This window comes from Notechis scutatus, chromosome 1, assembly GCF_049901735.1.
Source record: "Notechis scutatus isolate UNSWTSFEM ecotype Mainland chromosome 1, rNotScu1.2, whole genome shotgun sequence".
NCBI classification, from domain to species: Eukaryota; Metazoa; Chordata; class Lepidosauria; order Squamata; family Elapidae; genus Notechis; species Notechis scutatus.
The window spans coordinates 216,882,677-216,905,432 of NC_142009.1; the positions used below are offsets into that span (position 1 = coordinate 216,882,677).

General features: G+C 37.5%; 1 protein-coding gene across 2 annotated transcripts in view; it reads right to left on the minus strand.

Annotated features, from left to right (window-relative positions):
* The window catches only part of PDIA5 (protein disulfide isomerase family A member 5), a 251,595-nt gene that overhangs the window by 162,661 nt on the left and 66,178 nt on the right, over nt 1-22,756 (minus strand). For both annotated transcript variants that reach the window (XM_087950217.1, XM_087950218.1), the window contains exon 2: nt 10,531-10,657. In XM_087950217.1, coding sequence (XP_087806343.1) covers nt 10,531-10,657 — 127 coding nt within the window. The remainder of the gene's footprint in view (nt 1-10,530; nt 10,658-22,756) is intronic.

Sequence of the window (22,756 nt, forward strand, 5' to 3'; positions counted from 1 at the left end):
AACTATGAAGCTACTTACCTAATGCTATACCTGGCTCTTCTCAGCTCCCCAGTTTACAACTCTTGAGCTGGACAGCTCTTGTGCTATTCTAACCTTATGCCTGACCTGTTGGACAGCTCCCCAGATTTAGCAGTTCTGTGGAAAACTGAGCCCCATAGCATGGTGATGAGAAACAGAAACTAAACCGACAAAACTTCAAATGTTAAACATTTCTATGGAAGAAAAATAGTCCTCTAAAAAGTTAAGTGTAATTACACCGTTTAAATTATCTTCTCCTATAGTGTTTCCTAAAGCTGTATGCTGTTGAATAATAACTACTGGCAAACAAAGAAACACATGATATAGTTCACAGGTACTAAAAATTCCTTATCTGAAATGAAAATTAAAATGTAGGGGGATGCAACACACTTTGCCTGACTCTGTCTACAATCCCTGCCAAGCCCACTTTATACACATATGACAACAGAGCTGCTTAGCTCTGGAATCACAGCCCTATGAAGGAGGGAAATTTAGTGTATTTCCAAAGAACTGGGAGGAAACTTCAGGTGTTATTACATAGACTACTGCCATACAAATATGGCAGGTTACATGCAGGAAAAACTGAAGCTACCTTTTCAAAAGGCACACTGGGCTGGCAAGGAGCCAGAAGAATGTTAATCACCATTTGCTGCAGATTTTCCTCAGACAATGTATCTTCAAATTTCAGTGTTAGATAGCTTGGTTTTACACCACATAAAGAAAAAAAGCAATGATCTCAGGTAAGGCAATTTCCCTTACACAAACTGACAGGTTCACTAAAGTATACTTTGTGTAAAAGAATTATTTGGTTTTTTTATTTGCCGGCGTATAAGACGACTTTTTTGCCCTGAAAAACATGCCTCCAAGTGGGGGTCGTCTTATACGCCGGGAGGACTCCGACTCCCACTTCGAGCTTGAGTTGCAGCCGGGAGGGAGGCTGGGGGAGCGGGGTGTGTGTGTGTGTGTGTGTGTGTGTGTGTGTGGCGGGTGTCACTGCCACGCGCTGCGCAACCTTTCCCCTCTTCCTTCCTTAGCGGTGTGGGGAGGAGAGGATTCGAAGATCCTCACGTGCAGCGTATTTTCTTTTTCTTTTTTTCTTTTTGCACGCAGGTTTTGCATGCGGGCGGCTGTAGGTTAAGGATGGGGAGCCCCGGGTGGGTTATCAGGTTTTACGGTGCTTCCAACATGTGTCGAACGGTGGGAGAGCAGAGAAGAGAGCGAGCGAGCGCCCGCTGTGTGAAATCCTGCCGTCAAAGCAACACTGGGGGAGGCAGGGTATAAATTTACCAGGTTAATGTAGCAATGGTGATTAATGCCCAGAACATTGTTTGCGGGTATTGGGGTGTGTGTGTGTGTGTGGTGGTGGTGAGGAGAGGTTGTCCTTTGAATGCGGAAAAGTAGGTGTGACCTTGTGTAGGAAAATAAAGAGATCCTTTTAGCGTGTTTGGCTTCTTTGCCTCCCTCGTTCGTTTTGACGTGGAGATAATGGCCTTCGGGCGGGAGGGGAAGAAAACGGTAGCTGGATCATTTCAAATTTCACTTACTCTCCTGCCTCACTTCAATATGTCTGAGCGACTCCAGATACTGGAAGACTTTTTGAATGAAAGTGTTACCTCCATTTTTTTTTTAAAGAGGGCCACTTGGGGAAAAAAAAAGATTCTAAGGAATTCCTTGTTTCTTGATTAAAGAGAAGGCATTGAATATACTGTTCCTTGGCAGCCTTTTCAGTGTCCGGTTTTTAGTGTGTGTGTGAGAGAGAGAGAGAGAGAGATCAGCTGTATTGAGAAGAGAACGTTTCCTGTGTTCTCATTTTATTTACAACATATTTTACACTTAATGGTAAGCAATGAAAAATATTTTTAAAACTCATTTCTAAACTCCATAGCTATTTGCATATTCTTGGTTCAAAATTGGATTAGCTCATTTCAAAATTGTCCAAAGCAGAAAAGTGCGTCAAAAAAAAAGTGCAAAAGTGGAAGGTGTGTGGAAGAGGGGTAGTCTTATACGGCGAGTATATAACAAACTCTATATTTTGAGTGGAAATGTTGGGGGTCGCCTTATACGCCCAGTCGTCTTATACGCCGGCAAATACGGTATTTGGTTTTTTTATTTATTTTTGTCCTCATTGGGAATAATATACTGGCTTTATAAACATTCTTAATTAAAGTATCACTTATGACTCTTTTATCTTTTAAACCACCTGAATACATTAGTTTATTTTTAAGTCATTTTTATGACTTTCTAGCTCATAGCATCCAGGAATTTAAAATTTTATTCACAAATGAACAGATAAAAATAAAGTTATCTATCCACACTATGTGGAAAACTAGAAGTTGTGCATTATTCTGTTCCAACCAATGTCCCAAGAAAACTTGATGACATAGTGAATTTAATGTCCGCATAAGCATGCCTACAACTGTGTTATCACTTACTCTTTCTAAAAGAGTTTAATGTGATGTATTTAAAAGCAACCTCCAAAAAGAAGTATACATCAAAGATGCATAGAGCTTTTTCAGATATGTTCAGAATAAAAGGAAAAGAAAAAAAATCTTATCCTATTTCCTTGCAATTTCCAACCTTTTTGCCTACTACCGAAGGACCATAAAAAGAGACACTATCCAGGATGGCTTATGTAGATTTTTCAGAATATGTTTAAATGTGTTTTCTAGATATTGTAGATGAGACTGGTTTTCTGTTGCCTTTTTCCCTCCTGCATTTATCTCCTAATTGATTATTTCATAGCACTAATGTAATTGTTTATAGTTCTTTGTGGGAGCCTGTGTGGACCAGAAGCCATTTCTAAATTATGCCTTTCCTAATAAATATTTCAATATTTTCGGTTCGTCTCACTATCTCAGCCTTTCTATTTGCGCAAACAATTTGGTGTAATTTAGTACATTGTTTGACAAGGTTTTGCTTAAACATGCAAATGAAACAGAAAACGTGTTGTTTTACATACAAAACAAGCAGGTTATGATGTAGCACTTCAGCTGAGCCATTCTGAACAGGTTACAGTTCAGCCTAATCTAAACGGAATACCTGAACAACTTCATTGTTGCATGTTTTAGCCAAAATAAACTCCAACAAGACTCTTGTGCAGCAAATAATGCAAGTTTGTCCCCTCTCTCTTCCTCCTTACTAATCACCCAACAACCTTTACCAAAGGCTTCCTTCTTCTTGGCCAATGCATCTGGATTACAGCATTGCATTACCCAACCAGTCCATTTACCCCTTTCCCCAATATTCCTAGCATCTTCTTTCCCTTAGCTGCTGACACTGCATTTGAAGCATGGCATCTCAATCAGCCAACTCATCCCACTGAACTTCTTAAAAAAAATTCTCCTGTACTTTCTCTTAGTCATTGCTGCCAACAACAGCTTTCCTATTCCACACTGGCTCCCACTGTGGAAAACTTGAGCCAGGAAAATGTGATATCGTCTATATCCCAACTAAATTCCCAGTGTCTAGGATGAGATCCATATCTGCTGTTGCCCCCACACAATGGGATATCCTTCCCCAAAAGGTGAGGCAGGCCCCCACTAATCAGAGTATGATGCCTTCCATTCCCTAACTCTCATGGCCTTCTGAAATGTGGTTAAAACATGGTTTTGTAGCCTTGCTAAATGGAAGGCACAAAGGATTATGCCATTGTGGGGTTGGTTGGTGCCATGAGAGCCCTCCCTCAGTCTTTATTATTTCAACATTTTAATCTCTTATCAACTCTTAAACCATTTAAGTTTTCTATTTCTAATACAATACTACAATATCATCTTATGTACCCTGCAAAATCTTTTTGAAGAAGTTATACTTTATCCTTTATCCCTAAAAAAAAGATTCCTTTTTTCCCATTTTAATTTCAAAACTTTGTAGCTTTTCTCCACCTTTTCCCTTTCTTTCTTCTCCCAACAAACCTTTCTACCCCCTTCTTCTAGCCTCTGCCTTACTGGCTTCCCTTCTCTGTCGTGTTCCTTTTCCCTTTTGTTTACTATCATTATATTGATTTTGCACCTTATTTTTCCCTTTCTTAAGTGTTTTTAAATCTTAAGTCCTTTATTTCTCTTCCTTTCACTCTTCCTTCTTTCTTGGTCGAGTTCTGAAATTTATTAAAAATGGCTTCCTCTCCTTCTTCTTGTTCTGCTGTCTTCATCTGTTGTAATGTATCTGTCGCTCAGGGTTGCAATGAGGAGGCATTGGCGCTCCCTGAACTTGGTGGTTTGCTGCACAGCAGACGTTTTGTTACCCGACTAGGTAACAACATCAGATGTTACCTGAGTCAGGTAATGAAACGTCTGCAAGCAAACCACCAAACTTCGACTTCCTCCCCCGGTCCTTGAAAAAGTGTTTCTGCGTGAAACTGGTCCCTGGTACAAAAAGGTTGGGGACCACTGTTTTAAACCAGCTGAATACATTAGTTTATTTTTAAGTCATTTTTATGACTTTCTAGCTCATAGCATCCAGGAATTTAAAATTTTATTCACAAATGAACAGATAAAAAATAAAGTTATCTATCCACACTATGTGGAAAACTAGAAGTTGTGCATTATTCTGTTCCAACCAATGTCCCAAGAAAACTTGATGACATAGTGAATTTAATGTCCGCATAAGCATGCCTACAACTGTGTTATCACTTACTCTTTCTAAAAGAGTTTAATGTGATGTATTTAAAAAGCAACCTCCAAAAAGAAGTATACATCAAAGATGCATAGAGCTTTTTCAGATATGTTCAGAATAAAAGGAAAAGAAAAAAAAATCTTATCCTATTTCCTTGCAATTTCCAACCTTTTTGCCTACTACCGAAGGACCATAAAAAAGAGACACTATCCAGGATGGCTTATGTAGATTTTTCAGAATATGTTTAAATGTGTTTTCTAGATATTGTAGATGAGACTGGTTTTCTGTTGCCTTTTTTCCCTCCTGCATTTATCTCCTAATTGATTATTTCATAGCACTAATGTAATTGTTTATAGTTCTTTGTGGGAGCCTGTGTGGACCAGAAGCCATTTCTAAATTATGCCTTTCCCTAATAAATATTTCAATATTTTCGGTTCGTCTCACTATCTCAGCCTTTCTATTTGCGCAAACAATTTGGTGTAATTTAGTACATTGTTTGACAAGGTTTTGCTTAAACATGCAAATGAAACAGAAAACGTATTTGTTTTACATACAAAACAAGCAGGTTATGATGTAGCACTTCAGCTGAGCCATTCTGAACAGGTTACAGTTCACAGCCTAATCTAAACGGAATACCTGAACAACTTCATTGTTGCATGTTTTAGCCAAAATAAACTCCAACAAGACTCTTGTGCAGCAAATAATGCAAGTTTGTCCCCTCTCTCTTCCTCCTTACTAATCACCCAACAACCTTTACCAAAGGCTTCCTTCTTCTTGGCCAATGCATCTGGATTACAGCATTGCATTACCCAACCAGTCCATTTACCCCTTTCCCCAATATTCCTAGCATCTTCTTTCCCTTAGCTGCTGACACTGCATTTGAAGCATGGCATCTCAATCAGCCAACTCATCCCACTGAACTTCTTAAAAAAAAATTCTCCTGTACTTTCTCTTAGTCATTGCTGCCAACAACAGCTTTCCTATTCCACACTGGCTCCCACTGTGGAAAACTTGAGCCAGGAAAATGTGATATCGTCTATATCCCAACTAAATTCCCAGTGTCTAGGATGAGATCCATATCTGCTGTTGCCCCCACACAATGGGATATCCTTCCCCAAAAGGTGAGGCAGGCCCCCACTCTCATGGCCTTCTGAAATGTGGTTAAAACATGGTTTTGTAGCCTTGCATGGAAGGCACAAAGGATTATGCCATTGTGGGGTTGGTTGGTGCCATGAGAGCCCTCCCTCAGTCTTTATTATCCAATTTTATCAAGGTCAAAATGCCTTCTTGGAATTTTTTGGGTTTTTTGAAATTTTTATAATTTTATAATTTTTAAAATTTTAATCCTAAATTAACTTCAATAACTTTCCTTTTATATATTGAATTATATGATGATATTGTACTGTATACCACCCAGAATCCCTTTGGAGGGAAATGGGTGGCCTAGAAATATGAAACATACAGAAACGTACATACATCAGAACCTGCATATTTAATCTGAGCAAGGCCTCATTAAGTTGGTGTTCTATTTATGGAATGATCTATTTATGGTACACTTATGCATATTTCTAAGTTATTAAAATAGTTGAAATCCAAACCTATTATATCTATTTGTTGGCCTATTCATCTATATATGTATGTACATTACCACAGAAATCAAACTTTGATTTGAGCTTGTAAGTTCAATGTAAATCACATTTTATACCTACTCACCACTTTCATCTGAGGAAATAATAAGAACGTTTTCCTGTTCCAAAATTCAGCAACCTGCTATCTTGATTATGATTTGTCAGGTCAGATATCAGACCAACCATATCATAATTCATGACCATCAAATCTAGCACATATAATGGTTTTGGCAGTTACAATCATTATATTAGTATAAGCCATAGTTCAAGTTCTGCAATTATAGTTTGGAAAGACATTTGAAACAAGCAATTGTCATTTTCTATTTTTAATTAATAAAGACAAATTTGCAAGAAAGGCCAAACTTGTCTTCACAAAAACAGGGAGAAACACTACTTTCGGTTACCAGGATAACTGATAGGATTCCACAAAAATTCTGCTTTGACTCGAATGCTGCCCACTAGCTGATTTATTGTAATATCAGAAAAGTATGAAATTCAGAGAAGCTAATTTGTCACAGGAAAATATCCTCAAATCAGTTACTCAGATATTTATTTTATTTTATTTTTATTTATTTGATTTGCCAATTGTTTACAAGATAATAAGTATAAATGTATACATAGTTGTGAATACATGAAATGGGTACATATAAGAAAAATAAAAGAATAAGAGAAACAATAGGACAGGGACGGTAGGCACGTTGGTGCGCTTATGCACGCCCCTACAGACCTCTTAGGAAAGGGGTGAGGTCAATAGTAGACAGTCTAAGGTTAAAGTTTTTGGGGTTTGGGGAAGAAACTACAGAGTCGGGTAGAGTATTCAGACATTGACCACTCTATTGCTGAATTCGTATTTCCTGCAATCAAGTTTGGTGTGGTTTACTTTGAGTTTGTATCTATTGTGTGCTCTTGTGCTGTTATGGTTGAAGCTGAAGTATTCATTGACAGGTAGGACATTGCAATGTATGATTTTATATACCATGCTTAAGTCAGACCGAAGACGGCGTAATTCAAGGTTTTCTAGTTCTAGAATTTCAAGTCTGGTGGCATAAGGTATTCTACAACGAGTAGAGGAGTGGAGAACTCTTCTTGTGAAATATTTCTGGACTTTCTCAATTGTGCTAATATCAGATACATAATGTGGGTTCCAGACTGATGAACTGTATTCAAGTATTGGTCTAGCAAATGTTTTGTATGCTCTGGTTAGTAGTGTGATATTACCAGAGAAAAAGCTACGTAGGATTAGGTTAACAACTCTTAATGCCTTTTTGGCTATGTAGTTGCAGTGGGCTCTAGCACTTAGATCATTAGAGGTGAGTATTCCAAGGTCCTTTACAGAGCATGGGTCATCAACAAGATCTTGACTATTCAGCTTGTATTTTATTTTCTGATTTTTTTGCCAATATGTAAGACAGAGCATTTATTTGTTGAGATTTGAAGTTGCCATTTGTTTGACCATTCTGATACATAGTCAAGATCTTTTGTAGGGTAGCAGTATTGTCTGTGGTATTGAACAGCTTTACATCATCAGCGAAGAGAACGCAATTGCTCTTAATATGATCACAGAGGTCGTTTATGTAGAGTATGAAGAGAGTTGGTCCTAGAACACTGCCTTGGGGAACACCACTATTGACAGGTACTGGATTTGATAGGACGCTCCCGATTTTGACCATTTGTTGTCTGTTTGACAGGAATGCTTCTATCCAGTTATTCAGTTGTCCAGAGATACCATAGGATTTTATTTTTAGGAGTAGTTTGTCGTGTACCACTGAATCAAAGGCTTTACAGAAGTCTATGTAGATTGCGTCTATTGCTTTGCCCTGGTCGAGTTGTGTCGTCCATATGTTTTTGCAGTGTAAGAGTTGCAGATTACAGGATAGTTTTTTTCTGAAACCAAAGGGAATTCCTTCAGAAATAGTGGAGTTGGAATTGGAAGCCTAAATGCATAATATTTTAACAAATTGTTAAAAGCACACATAATTTGGCTAGTTTCTTATTCCTTGACTGAAAAAAAGAAGTGTGAAGGAGAAGGCATTGAGGCCATTAAATTTGGTCTAATTTTTGAGCTAACGGGCAGAAATGCATCTTCTTGCCAACTATACATGAGTGTAATTAACAACTATACATGAGTGTAATTAACCCACCTTCTAAATGGGCCAGGTTCATGTAAATCATCTTGCCAAGAGTAGCTCACAATCTGTTATGGATGATTTTAAAAAGTGGAAGAAAAACTGCACTGCAGAAAAGGGGATAGAGGTGGAAGAAGAAAACAAATAGCAGCAAAAGCAATGGGGGCTTAAGCAAGTTCATACCAACAGAATGAAACAGCAGGTGGGTGACTAGCAGGCAAGAGATTAATAGAAATTGATGAAGCGTCAGATAATGCAAAGCACATGACAATAAAAATGCATAAATAGGCATAAATAAACAACTTAACTGTGTTAAGGATTAAAACAACTGTTACCGGTTTGCCAAGTAGGCACAGGGGCTAATTATTTTCAGGGACCTTGTGTCTCTTATGGTTTCTGACTGTCCTGTTAGAATTCAAAGTTAGGTCTCTGTTGCATTTGAAGATTAAGCAATTTCATCTACCAAGGCCTTGCTGGTTGCCCCGCCTGCTGCTTGAACAGCATGCCCGCAAAAATTTGCACAACACCCACCTTACCAGCTTTTAAAAGAACCTTTAAATATGACTTTTTGTCCCCTAGCCGAGATCTTAGGTTAGAATGCTTGGGGTGAGGGGTGAGTTTCTACTTCTGTTGGGGGAAGCAGATGTCAGTATCTTTTGGGGTTGATTTTGATTTTATTGGTTCTTTATGCTAAAGCCATGCAAAAACACTGGAGTTGGATGGCCTAGAAATTTGATTATAAATACATGAATAAAAACTAAGGAGAAAACAAGCAGATATCTGTTGTATGCACTTAAGGCAGATACCATAAATCTAGATAGTAGAAATGCAATTTATATACACACATACACAAACACTTTACTTTAACTTGCATTTAACTGCATTTCATACACATACACACACACATGCACACATATACATGCATATGCAGGTTAAATGCAGGTTAATATGTATGTATGTATGTATGTATGTATGTATGTATGTATGTATGTATGTATGTATGTATGTATTGTGGCTCCGATTCCCGAGCCTGTGCTGTTAGAGGAAGAGGACTCAGAAGATGAGGAGGAGGAACAGGGAATGCCTTCCTCCCCAGGAACTTCCTCTCTGGCAATGCCTTCCTCCCTGATAATGCCTCAGGTTTCATCAGACAACCGAGAGGAACAGCCTGAGATTAATCAGGAGGAAGGCATATCAGAGCAGCCCCTGACAGGGAGTCAAGAGGAAGAATGTTGGCTTGATCCTAGGCAGCGTCGTAGGGAGAAACGTGAGAAGCAACATAGGAGGCGTGGGAGGGTCAGAGAGTGAGCTGAGTCATTGAGCCACACCCCACAGGGGATAAAAGTGGGTGTGTTGTCGGCTGGAACTTTGTACGGGACAAAGTTTGATCTTACTTCAGGTTTTCTTTGTGAATGATTTTTGTGGTCTGCCTTGTAATTTTCTGTAAGTAGCTTTTTACTTGTTATCAGTTCGGACTTGGCAGGCAGAGCGTGTTGGAATGCCAAGGACGTTATCAGTTCCAAAGAATTAACTCTGTGAAGTTCGAGCCAGCCTGCCTGCCTGTGTTTGTGTGAGTTTGTACTCTTTCATCTTTTGGAAAGAAGAAAGGTGAGACAGAACACACACACACACACACACACACACACACACACACACACACTCATATACATACACACACTTTATTTTAACCATAAACCTAGATAGTGGAAATATATATGCTTAAATTTTAACCTGTATTTCCACTATCTAGGTTTATGGTACCAGCCATGTTTGTGTGTGTTTGTGTGTGTGTATGTGTGTGTGTTATAAAATAGCTGCAAATATGTTTAAAAACTATTTCTATAGTTATTGGTTGCATACTTTGTGCAGGTCTTTCTAAAGAGAAGTGCTATAGAAATTACAATAATAAAATAAGTAATTTAACATCATGAGACAGATCAAGTAACCAGAGAAGAATTGAATATTGATATAAACTCACTCTAAATTTTATCTGCAAGTTTTAGTTTCTAAAGCAGGTCCTGTAGAAGTGTTGTGCAAAATCTTGATTTTAAAACACTTTCCTGCTTTTCCTATCTTCTCATCTAGGCAAGTATGTTTGTTTAAATACTAATTATCCTTAAAATGTTTTCAAACTGAAGAACACTCACCAGATTTGGAATATAGCACCAATACATTATTTCGTGTTCTCAACAGCTTCTTGAAGTCCTTCTGATCACTAATTTTTTCTATCAGAGGTGATATCTTTGATGGTAACACACATGCTGGAAAGATAGCCTGCAATGCCAAGATAAAAAGAAAAGTACAAGTAAATTTCAAAAGGAAGTCTTATTTATTATGACACAAATTCTTTAACCTTAGCCTCAGAAAAGGGCACATGCATCTGCTTTGGATTCCTTTGTAAATGAAGTCCTGAGGAAAATTGTATAGCATAGCAAAAATCCAGTTCTTCTGTTGGCTGAGTGCACAATAAATGAGAAATCCAGTTCAGCCAAACACAGTTGCAGTGTTTCGCACAATATGTTATGCCCAAACAAATAAATGTTATTATGTCTTAATGTGAACCCAAGCACTAAGTTGTTTTTGCCCTCTCATGCATACAGTAAATCTAAACGTCCAGTGCAAAAGAATGGAAAAATAAGAAGTGATAAACACTATAGAAACACATTAGAGCTACAAAAGACTTGAATTTCTATTCTTATGTCTCACTGCTGCAGCAATTTCAATTCCTAATACTAAAGATACTAAAGTCTGCTTAAGAGACAGATTTTTAAATAAACCAAGAACTACTAGTGTTCACTATGGAATGGCTAATAAGAATTATTCTTTGCCATTTTCACAGGTCATGCCCACTGCTATTCTCAATGTACACCAAATATTTGCAACATGTGTCAAACTCAAAGCCTGCAGGCTGGATCCTGCCCACAGGGCCGTCCCGGTCTACCCAATGCGAAGAGGAAAGTTTAGGTCAGCCTGGCTTTGTCCCAGTCTACCCAATGCGAAAAGGAAACATGCCAGCAGTTTGGGGAGTGGCATCAAGCTGGCCCCGCCCACCTAGTTAGTCACACCCACCCAGTCAGCCACACTCACCCAGCCAGCAACGCCTACCCAGCCCCCCAAGGTCAACCACAGCCCTGATGCAGCCCTCAATGAAATTGAGTTTGACACCCCTGCTCTATAAGGTATCCATAGTATCCATCATTTCTCTGCCATTACCCATTTTGACGAGGGCTGCTGGGAACAGGTTTATCAGCATCTGGAAGATCAACCATTGCCTATTCTTAGGTGCAAAGGTCTAAGATTCTTTTTCTCTCTCACACAGCTGTACTGTTAATGAAAGCATGAGTGTTAACTGGGCTGTTCAGCTTTTACATGTGTTAACAGCTGTTCTGTCAGTACAGTGAAACAAGTTTATGGTTGATCACAGAGCTCTCTCAGCTCAGCTGCCAAAGCAGCAACTAAGATACTTTTTCTCTCCTGTAAACAGTAAGTTTTAGAGATCTATAGGTGATTATGGAACACCCCCCCCCCCATGTGCTAAGTGTCAAAATTCTTTACCATTACCAAGATATACTGTATATTGAGGGGTGGGGAACGACAAGATTTTGTTAATGGCAGCACACACACCACATTTATATTTACTGAATGTGCCACTAACACCATACAGGCAGTCATTCTCTCTCTTATGCTCACTGAGTAATTCCAAGAACAAGGATCGCTTCTTAAATTAAAAGTCCCCTCCCACAGACTGAACATGCTTTCTTGGCTAAAAACATTGCCTACTTTTCTTTTACTTGCTCAGACTATGCTAAAATCGCCTTCCTGCAGTATGGGCATCCTCTAGCTTAGTGTTTCTCAATCTTGACAACATGCTGGCTGGGAAGCCTCAGAGCTGAACTGCACTTATATTACAGTTGCCAAGGTTAGGAACCACTGAGCTAGATTATGGATCTCAGCTCCCAGAATTTTGAGCAATAGCCATATTGGTTAGGCATTCTGTAAATGAAGTCCACACATCTGGAGAGGATGCCCTTACTGTAGAAGGCTGATTTGGAACAGTGTGTTAAAGAAATGATTTTATATTTCATACATGCTGTTCCTGTTTCCAGTATTAAATATTTGAATTATAATTAACAAAACATTCTCCATAGCATTTTTCCTGACTTTCATAAATATCCATAATAAATAATCTCATGGATTACAACTGAGCTACATATCATAGCAAGTTTATGATTCACCTGCCAGAATGTGGATATCATGGCAAGATCATTCTTAACCAAAAGCTGCTACAGCAAAATCAGGCCTAAGAGCAACCCTAGCTATCAACTATTTTTTTTAGTGAGATGAGGATGAGGATATCTATTCAGTCATGTCCAACTCTTGGCAATTCTATGGATTAGGTCTCTTGACACTTTCTAATCTTGCATTACTTATTTGAGTTTTTCTATGCTTTTCAAATGGTGTCAGATTTGATGGAGTCCAGCCACCATGTTCTTTGATGGCCTGGTTTTCTTTTAATGCTAATTCTTCCAAACATAATTGATTTCTTCAGTGAGTTTCCCCACATGATATGGCCACAGTAAGTGAGGTGCACTTTCATGATTTTGCCTTCTAGTGACATATCTTGTTTTTAGTGAGACTGTAGTGACATAAAACAAGTTCCCCTTATTTATCTGATAACATTCTGAAAGAGATGAGAGATGTTTGCACTGAATTTGTTTATTAGGCTTCAGACAGCTGCAAGCAGGGAGGAAGCCTTCAAATGTTTCCTTTCCAGCAGTCATCATGATTTTAAAAAAATCCACTAAGCCCATTCCTGTGGAATTATTGAGAGAAAAGTCCTGTACTAGCAATCTGGGAGAAGCTATTTCCTTTTTTATAACACAAATAATTTAGTGTTAACTACTGAATATCACATCTCCTTTTATAATCGCTATAAAATGCAATCAAAAGTACAGTAGAGAGGTTGGACCGCTCTATCTATAATGCGAGTCCTGGGTGACTATGCCTGTCTCTTCCTATCCTTTATCCCTCCATTTATTTCTCATTTGTCTACTATTGTTACCAAACATCCTGAATCAGAGACAAGAGCAGGCATTATTGGCTGCTATCCCAAAATTATAGAGATCCTTTTTATAGGAGCCAAGTGTCCACTCTATTATTATGTTCAGTGTGCTGTTCAACCCTTTTTATTTTGCAAAGACTTGTATTTTCTGCTCAATATGCCTTTTAAAGCAATTGCCTGATATATTGGTTATACATTCTGTTTGTTATTATGTAGGTTATATAGTTTACATTTTATACCTTAATGCTATTCTCATGATTAACATTAGCCACCATTTTTATTATGCTCTCCCAACACATACATAAAGAGAAAATGCATATTCTGTACTATGCAGAAAAATAAAAAAAAATACTCCAATACTAAGCATATATTATTCAGTGAAATGGTATGCTTTGTTTCGGCCAATGGCTGATGTAAACTAAAAAACATAAAAAGGTGTTTTTAGATTCTACATTGGTGTCAGTAAATGGCACAGTACCTTGTCATTCATATATACATATATACATACGTACATACATATATATATATATATATATATATATATATATATATATATATATATATATATATATATATATATATAAAATACATTGCTTGTAAAATTAAATTATTAGTTCTAATATATTTGTAATTTAATTTTATTCAAGTGAAAACAAGAACATTAATCCATGAATTGATGACTGGGATACAATGGATAATGTTTTCTGGCACAAATTCTGCCCAAAATTCTTAATATTTATTTTAATTTATTTTTTAAATTTATATGCTGGCCATCTCACAAAGCAACTCTGGGCAACTATATATTGTGCTCACACAGTGGGCTGAAATAAGACTTATTATCTTGTCTTATCAACGTATCACTTATCAACTATTTGGTACCAATAGTGATATCACATCGGACCTCAAAGTATAGTCTTCAAATATAAAGGCACATATATTTAGCAATAACAATCTGAAACAATAATATAAAAAGAAAACATCTCATTCCCACATGGAACCTCATATGTATCCAAGCAAAGAAGTCCACTAAAGCAGTGGTCGCCACTGGTGGTCCACGAGAAAATTTTGGTGGTCCGCAGAGAAATGTCCCCCCCAAAGCAATTAATCCATGCTGCACGGGAAGACAAGGCTGCGCCACCCACATGGCCCACCCACCCGCTGGCCCCCACCCTTCGGCTGAGCACAAACCTTACCTTGAGTAGAGCCACGTGAGCTGGAACTGGAAGGTAAGACCAAAGGTGAGGGAGGGAAGTCTGCCCCGAGGTGGCTTGCTGGTGTTGGTGGGAAAGTCAGTCCCATATTCCAGAGTTGCAGTAGTCACAAGACTGGCCCTTTGGTCATCCCAGAGCAGCTCCTCCAGTCCATGGAAGGCGGGTGCACCCGGTGGAAGAGCAGCTGCTCTGGGATGACCAAAGGGCCAGTCCTGTGACTACTGCAGCTCTGGAATATGGGACCGACTTTCCCACCAATGTCAGCAAGCTCATCAATGGTGCCTATTTTTGGGGAATAGCCTTCTTGATCTTAAACTCCTGGCCCCTTTGGTGATGGCCTTCTAGAAACCAGCAAAGACTCAACTCTCTGAAGGGTGTTTGGGATGTGATCCTTCATCCCCACCATTTGTTCTTTAATCTTCGTTATCATTCTCATCTGAGGTTTTTAAGAAGAAATTGGACAATCACTTATTATTAATAATGTTCTGGATTATGGTACTTTGTCTTCTGACCAAGGCTTCCTGAGATCGTAATTAAACACACGCTTAGTCCAAACAACTCTTTTTTTATTTCAATGCTGGGAATTATTTTCATTCCCAGCTCGTAATGAGTCCCAAACAGTCCCTCGAGATAAGCACACACCTTTATCTCCTTTGAATTGCTGCCAACTAAAGTGTCAAATTAACTGAAAAAAACCAACCAAAGTACAAAGTCTTCACAGAGCTTCCGAACAGAGTGAACGACTTTGCTTCCTGCAAAGGTTTCTCTACCTTTGCACTTCCTTTATACCTCAGGGGAGGGGCAATCACCTCCAAGCCTTACTCCCCAGTCGCCTCTTTTGTCTTAGCTGCTCTTGCCTTCTAGCAGCTCTGTGCACACGCCCCTGGGGACAGGCTCCCCTTGTTCCTCTGCCCGCTGCTGCCAGACTCTGGAGGCTCTGGAGTCAGCCAAAACTCCCAGATGGTTCTGGCCCTATCTCTGCATCGGATGCAGGACCCTTGCCCGAGTCCTCCCCAGACTCCTGGACTGGTTCCCATTCTTCCCCACTGTCCAATTCCACTGCTGTCTGCACAAGCTGCCGACGAACCACAACACATTGGGAATTGTGGCATTTTTAAAATTTTCAATAGCATACAGCAATGATCATATCCAAAACATAATCAAGTAGAAGACCCACAAAGAGAGGGTTAGAGAGGGACCAGATTCCCAAACTACAAATCACAATATTTATTTATTTGAACTGAAAGTTTGGGCAGCTAACAGAATCTAAAAACCAAACCACCATTAAAATGAGAAGAAAATTAAAGATAAAGGCAAAAACATAGTATGGCAACTCAGGAAACCAGTTAGGCTCAATTAACTTCCTGACCCTTATTTGTTCCTAAGCAAATACCTAGTTATTAATGACTTTTCAAATAGCAATAGCGCTTAGACTTATATACCACTTCACAGTGCTTTACAGAGTCAGCATATTGCCCCTAACAATCTGGGTCCCCATTTTACAGAACTCAGAAGGATGGAAGGTTGAGTCAATCTTCTTTAATATAAATTTTATTTGGGTTTTCACAAAACATAATACAAATAAAACATCTTTTTTTAGAATAGCATGACCCCGGGTTATCACTTCTTCATACAGACACAAACTCAGTTTCATATTCATCTTTGTGTTCTGTTCCATATCTTATTATTATTTTAACATTTTCTCCATAATTTTTCCCCTCCTTTGGTTTTCTCAACTTTAATTTTAATTATCTCATATCTAAATTCAATTATATATCTTTTTCTAAGTTTCAATGTCTTTCCAATCATTATATTTATACTTTTGCATGTCCTGTTTCAATTTCATATTATCTTTTCTCATTAAACAAATTTCCCCCTGTAGTTACTAATTGGAGTATGACACCTTTATATCTTTTAATTTTATCCATTCAACTCTTATTTAAACTTCAATTTATGCCTTTAAAATTATAACATTCAATATAGTACATAAATTCCAATTGAATTCTGCTTGGTACATTCTTAAAATACACACTATGTTTATACATATATACATATACACATATACACATATACACATACACACATACACACATACACACATACACACATACACATACACATACACATACACATACACATACACATACACATACACATACACATATATATATATATATATATATATATATATATATATATATATATATATATATATATAAATGTTTTCTGAGGTTTTTGTGGGTATTTGTATGTGGATCTTTGGTTATTTGGGTTTTCTCCCGCGTAAAATGAGCACAACTAAGCCCCCACCTGAACAGAACACACCCCCAGCCAATCAGAACACAGCCAAACCCCCAACCAATCAGAACACACCCACACAGAAGATGAGACACGACCACGGACCAGAAGCCGTACCGCAGCTGCATCACTACCCGCTTCAAACCCCTCCAACCCATACATGAAGCAAACTGACGCCCACCATGAAGATGTGGCACAACCACGAATGCGAAGCCAAACAACAGGATCACAGCTCACCAGCTCAAATCCCTCAGCAACTAAGACTAACCTGAGCACAACCAAGCCCCCACCTGAACAGACAACACCCCCAGCCAATCAGAACACAGCCAACCCCACAACCAATCAGAACACAGCCAAACCCCAACCAATGAGAACACACCCCAGCCAATCAGAACACAGCCAAGCCCCCACCCAATCAAGTCACACCCCCACTAGCAGTTAAAAGGAAGAAGCAACTGCAAGCTCACATTACTCTGAGAAGCACAAAGCCGAAGACACAAGCCTAAAGATGATGAGTGAGATTTCATTGAAACGTTGCCTAGATACTTCCTATTTTATGCGGGAGAAAACCTGAATAACCAAAGATACACACACACACACACACACAAAACAATAGTAAATAAAACACTCATTCCATTCCAATTAAATTATATCATTAATATTAGTTAGAATCTTAACATCTTTAACATTTCTTTTCAATTGAATATCATACTTCCTTGTGAACACTTGCAAACTTTCCATAATTAATTCTTTTTTTCCATATATCTCTTCACTTATATTTTTATAAATCATTAATAATTAAAATGTTCCCATCCTTTCCTAATTTCATTCTCTCATTCACTTTATTTTATTTATTAACAAACATTCCACTGCATTACAATGTATTTTATCCATCATTTTAATCATACATTGTTTCATATTTTCTAAAATTATTTATATTTCTAATATAACAATACTATCTTATGTACCTCTGCAGAATCCTTTTTTCATTTTTTTTCATTTTCATTTTTTTTCAATTAAATTTTCACCTGTTAGGGATATACACCCTAGCATACGGTCCATATTTCATACACTAAGTTCAGTCAGTCCGGGGGTTATTCAGTTTGCAAAGTCCAGTGTTGAAAAAGAGTTCATTAAACTTACAATCAATCAGTCCAGTGATATATCTCTTTTGCAGTCAGAGATATGAAGAAAAATCAAACCCCTTTTCTTCTCTCAGCAAACACGCAGTTATCACCATCAATTCATCTTTGTCAGCAATCCAGTATAAGCCAGGGTAAACAGTGAGCTCTCTTGCTCCCTCTTATGGTGATTTTTACACCCAAAAACTTGGTTTACAGTTTAAAGTGATACATACACTTAAACTCACTAACATAGTTTATATATTATTTTACCCAAACTAAGTTAGGTAACCAATGTTATCCCTAACATTACCCATTATTTCTAAATAGGCTTATACTTTCAATCCTTATACCTTTTCCCTGTTTCTCTATATCTTGTTTCTGTCTTTTATAATTCTTTTCCTTTCTTCTTCCCCCTCTTCTTCTCCCTCCCCTTTTTGCCCCCTTGTCTCTCTACTTCTAATTCTCTCTTCTGTGATCCTCTCTTCTGTTACTTCCTAATATTGTAATTATTTTTCAAACTATTCTTTTTTTTTTGGTTGTTTTTTCAAATCTTAAAACTTTTCACTCTCTTTCCCCCCTTTCCTTTTTTTCCCCACATAAAATTACTTGATCATTAAAGGTGGCTTCTTCTTTGTCCCAACCTTCTTGTTCTAAAGCATTTCTTAGTGTTTCTCATAGTACCAGATCTCCATTTCTAAAAATTGAAATACGAAGCCAAAAGAACCTCTTCCTTCTTGCGCATCTTCACTCTGTTTTTTAAGTTCCATTTTCAGTTCTTCTAAAAGTGATGCCATTTTAAACACTTTTAAACAACCACCCGATTGATTTTAGTCATTTAAATCCAATAGCCAAAAATCACCAAGTAATCCAAATAATCCAAAGCTGTTTCTTCTTGCTTGTTTTTTCCACTTTCTCTTCCTGGGGTTCTATTATTTTGTTACAAAGTTTCAGTTAGAATGTATCTTTTAGGAATCTTGTTAAGGTTTCACTGTAAGTTCCTTTTAGTTCCAGGCAGTCTCCTCCATTTTTCCAGATCCCGCCCATTTATTCTTTCCTTTTCTCTCCTTTCCTGCTTTTAAAGGTTTTTGAGTATCCAAAAGTCTTTATTATCCCTTTGACATTTTATTTTCATCTTAAATGCCTATTGATGTCAAAGTGAATTTTTGTCAATTTCTTACTTAAATCTCTTAGCTGTCAGTATAAGGAAGGGAAGAAAAAAAAGCCAAATCCTTTCCCTTCCCTCTCTCCTTCGCTGCTTCAAAGTCCTCTTTGGGAACAATGTTATTTTTTATAGTTCAAATTCCAGGGTACCTTACGTTGTTGCTTTTTCAGTTCAACCCGGTCAACCAAAACCTTCTCTTTTTATCTTCCTCCTGCACATTCTTTTCCAGTCGAGTTCTTCTTTGAGGGGGTCATTTCTGACCACCGCTGCAACCGCCTTCGGGAAAGGAAGTAATGGACAGATGAGGAGGAGATGCGGCTCTCCTCAACCCTGCTGGCAGTCTCCCCCCTCTTCACCACCTCTATGGGTTGGCTTAGCCCTGAATCCAGCCAGCTCGGGGCGCTCCGGCGGCGAGCACAGATCGAAATCGTGCATGATCGCAGATTTCGGTCCATCGCCGAAGAAGCTCAAACCGGAAGTCTCGAAGGTTGAGTCAATCTTGAGCTGGAGGGAATCGAACTGCTGAACTGCAGACAGGCAGCAGATGTAGCCTGCAGTACTGCATTCTAACCACTGCGCCACCATGGCCCACAAAATCAAGGCTAACCTAATTTCAGATGGTGTTTCAGAAGGTAGGTGCTATAGAACAACTGTCCTCAACCTTTCTGGTACCAGAGATTAGTTTCGGAAGAAAAAATGTCTTCCACAAACCAAGGAGGGGGATGGTTTCGCATACAACCTAGATCCCGCATACACACAGATTAAGCTTTGTTTGCTCTCCTGCTGTTTACACAGCCCAGTTCCTAACACACCACAGACCGACACTGCGGCCATGGGTTGAGTACCCCTACAATAGATTTTTCATAAATTACTTGTTACTGATAGGTTTAATTAATAGATGAATTATTTAATGAATTAATAAAATAAATAATAAATTAATAATTGTTTGTTACTGCTAAGAACATTGTGGGGGAACTAGAAGTAACCACAATAAAGCCCAAGGAATTCTTAAGCAGTTACACTAGTTTTCATAAAAACTCAACAAGCAAGAATGTGATTTATATCTATACCTTGGATAAACAATTGCCAAATGAAATTCCTACTAAGCACTAAGGACTGCAATGGAGAAACAAGGAACTGATAAATGTCTTATTCTGACCAAAACCTAGTATTATTTCTTATTCCCATGATAAGCCTTTTTTTTTCTTGAGAAAATGAGATAGGTTGGCAAGAATAGGAAAGTGATGTCTGTGAAACTTTATGAATATTAAAAATCTATCTATTTTCAAGACAAATAATGTTCCAGCTAGAAGCTAGTGGGATATATAATTTATACATTGATTGTCTAGCAGGATAGGTGAGCATTATCTAATAGTAACATGAGACACATATTTTAGCTCCATAATATATTAAGTTTGACTTGTATCTCCTAGAACATCTTTATTTTCCTGATGAAAAACTATTATTTACTGAATGTTCATCCCAGCGATCTTGCATTAACAGTATGAAATGTATCAACTTACATCAGCTTGGAGCTATAAACTCCACTATAAGGTATGAAGACTATACCTTAATAAGACATTACAACAATATATTTTATTTCAGTCATCTAACTCTATTATGCATAAGGTGGAGTCAATAACCTATCTGTTTCATATTTGCATGATATAGGAAACAAATCATTATTGATTCTATCGTATGCATATATTTTATAAAGTTGAATGAGTTCACCTTAGTAACAATGGTTTGACTTAACCAAAAATGGTAATGATTCATACATGTTAAACCCTAACCAAATTACATCATGGGTTAATGCATCTTATGAAACTATGTAACTGGTGACTTTTAAATTTTGTTAGATGCAATTTTTTTCTCCGTCTGGGTACCTGTGACCAGCTTTGAAAGAAAATATAAACTACAAGGCCTTTGTTATTCATTTCTTCTTGGACAAATGCCAATTATTTGGTTACCTCAGCATCTCTTCAAAGACAAGAAATAACTGATCAAATTTTAAGTGCTTTGAACATTACAATAATATGTGAGCAATTAAACTTTATTTTCTTCTTGAATAAATCAGTATACCATATAGAGCCTATAAAGACTAGAGCTCTATTTATGTAGACAAGCGATACTGCATGATTTAAGGTACAGTACAATGGTCATCCATATCAGCTTTCCTAAATTTTGCAAGAAGCTATACTTTTTAAGAGTGATAGCCAGTTTGTGCTATTTAGCCTTTAATACAAAAATATTTGAACTATGCCTCAATTACCAGATTATGTAACAAAGTCCAGGTTTTGTTTTTACTTAAATAAGCACATCTCAAACTGCACATGGGGTTTTTAAACTGATTTCTTTCAAAAATTAATATGCAAAAATGAAGCTTAAGGAAAGTTTCCACCCTCCACACACATACAATGAATGTTTGTCTTGTATCAAAAATCTTCTTGGAAATAAAGCTTAAATCAGGACCATTGGTTTGTACTTTTATATGCTGTTGTATGTAGCATCACAAATACAGAAAGCAGTCGTTTTGATCATGTGACCATGGAAATGCTGCAATGGTAGTAAGTGTGAAAAACAGTCAATAGTCACTTATTTTTGTAACTTTGAATAGTCATTAAATTAATGGCTGTAAGTGAAGGCCAAGCTGTATTTCTTTTCAGTTACATTACAGTCAATCTCTCTTGGTCAATATTGTATTGGAAAGCTAGTTAGATACTTTCAGTATGTAATTTCATACAAAAACTCTATAATAAAAGAGACATAAATACATTATTATGAGACTCAGATGTCTTTATGTATTTTTCACTTCCTTTAACACGCTGTGCCTCCTATGCATGTTGATTCAGTGTTCAAAAATAGCTTATTCCCAAGCAAATAAGGATATGTTTCAAGCTCTAATTTGCTTTAAGTGGGAAAATGAATAGAATAACATCTCAATATCACAGAAGTGCCAAGTGAATAAATTATAGTGTGAAAGGGTAATAAACTCATGGTAATAGATCAGTAACAGTCCTATGCATGACAAAGTTTAAGAAGTGCGTAACGGACCATAACTATCACATTGGAACCACAAAATGAGCTGTACAAAAAGAAATTATGGAAGAGCTGCTTTTGTTTTGTTAAAAACTAACAATGAATTCAAAATGTCAAAAATCAACTTTGTGAAAGTATGCCATTGGGACATATGCATGTTTAGGTTTACCAAATACTTGAGATGTTGAGATCAATTTATATTTCTATATATTTCTATATATAGCCATTATATGAATAGTATAAAAGGAATAATACTAACAGCAGCAGAACAACACCATTCCTTTTCCAAGACACAAACAAATAAAATTCATCAGTGTAAATAGTGCACAAATTAACAATCAAACCTAACTATCCAGCCACTACAATCACACGTATTAAACAGTATCATCTGAGAATATCAAAATGTACATGCATTTGTAATTCAGATCAAACAAATACTAACCTATAAAACCATCCATATATACAAGAATAAAGTTG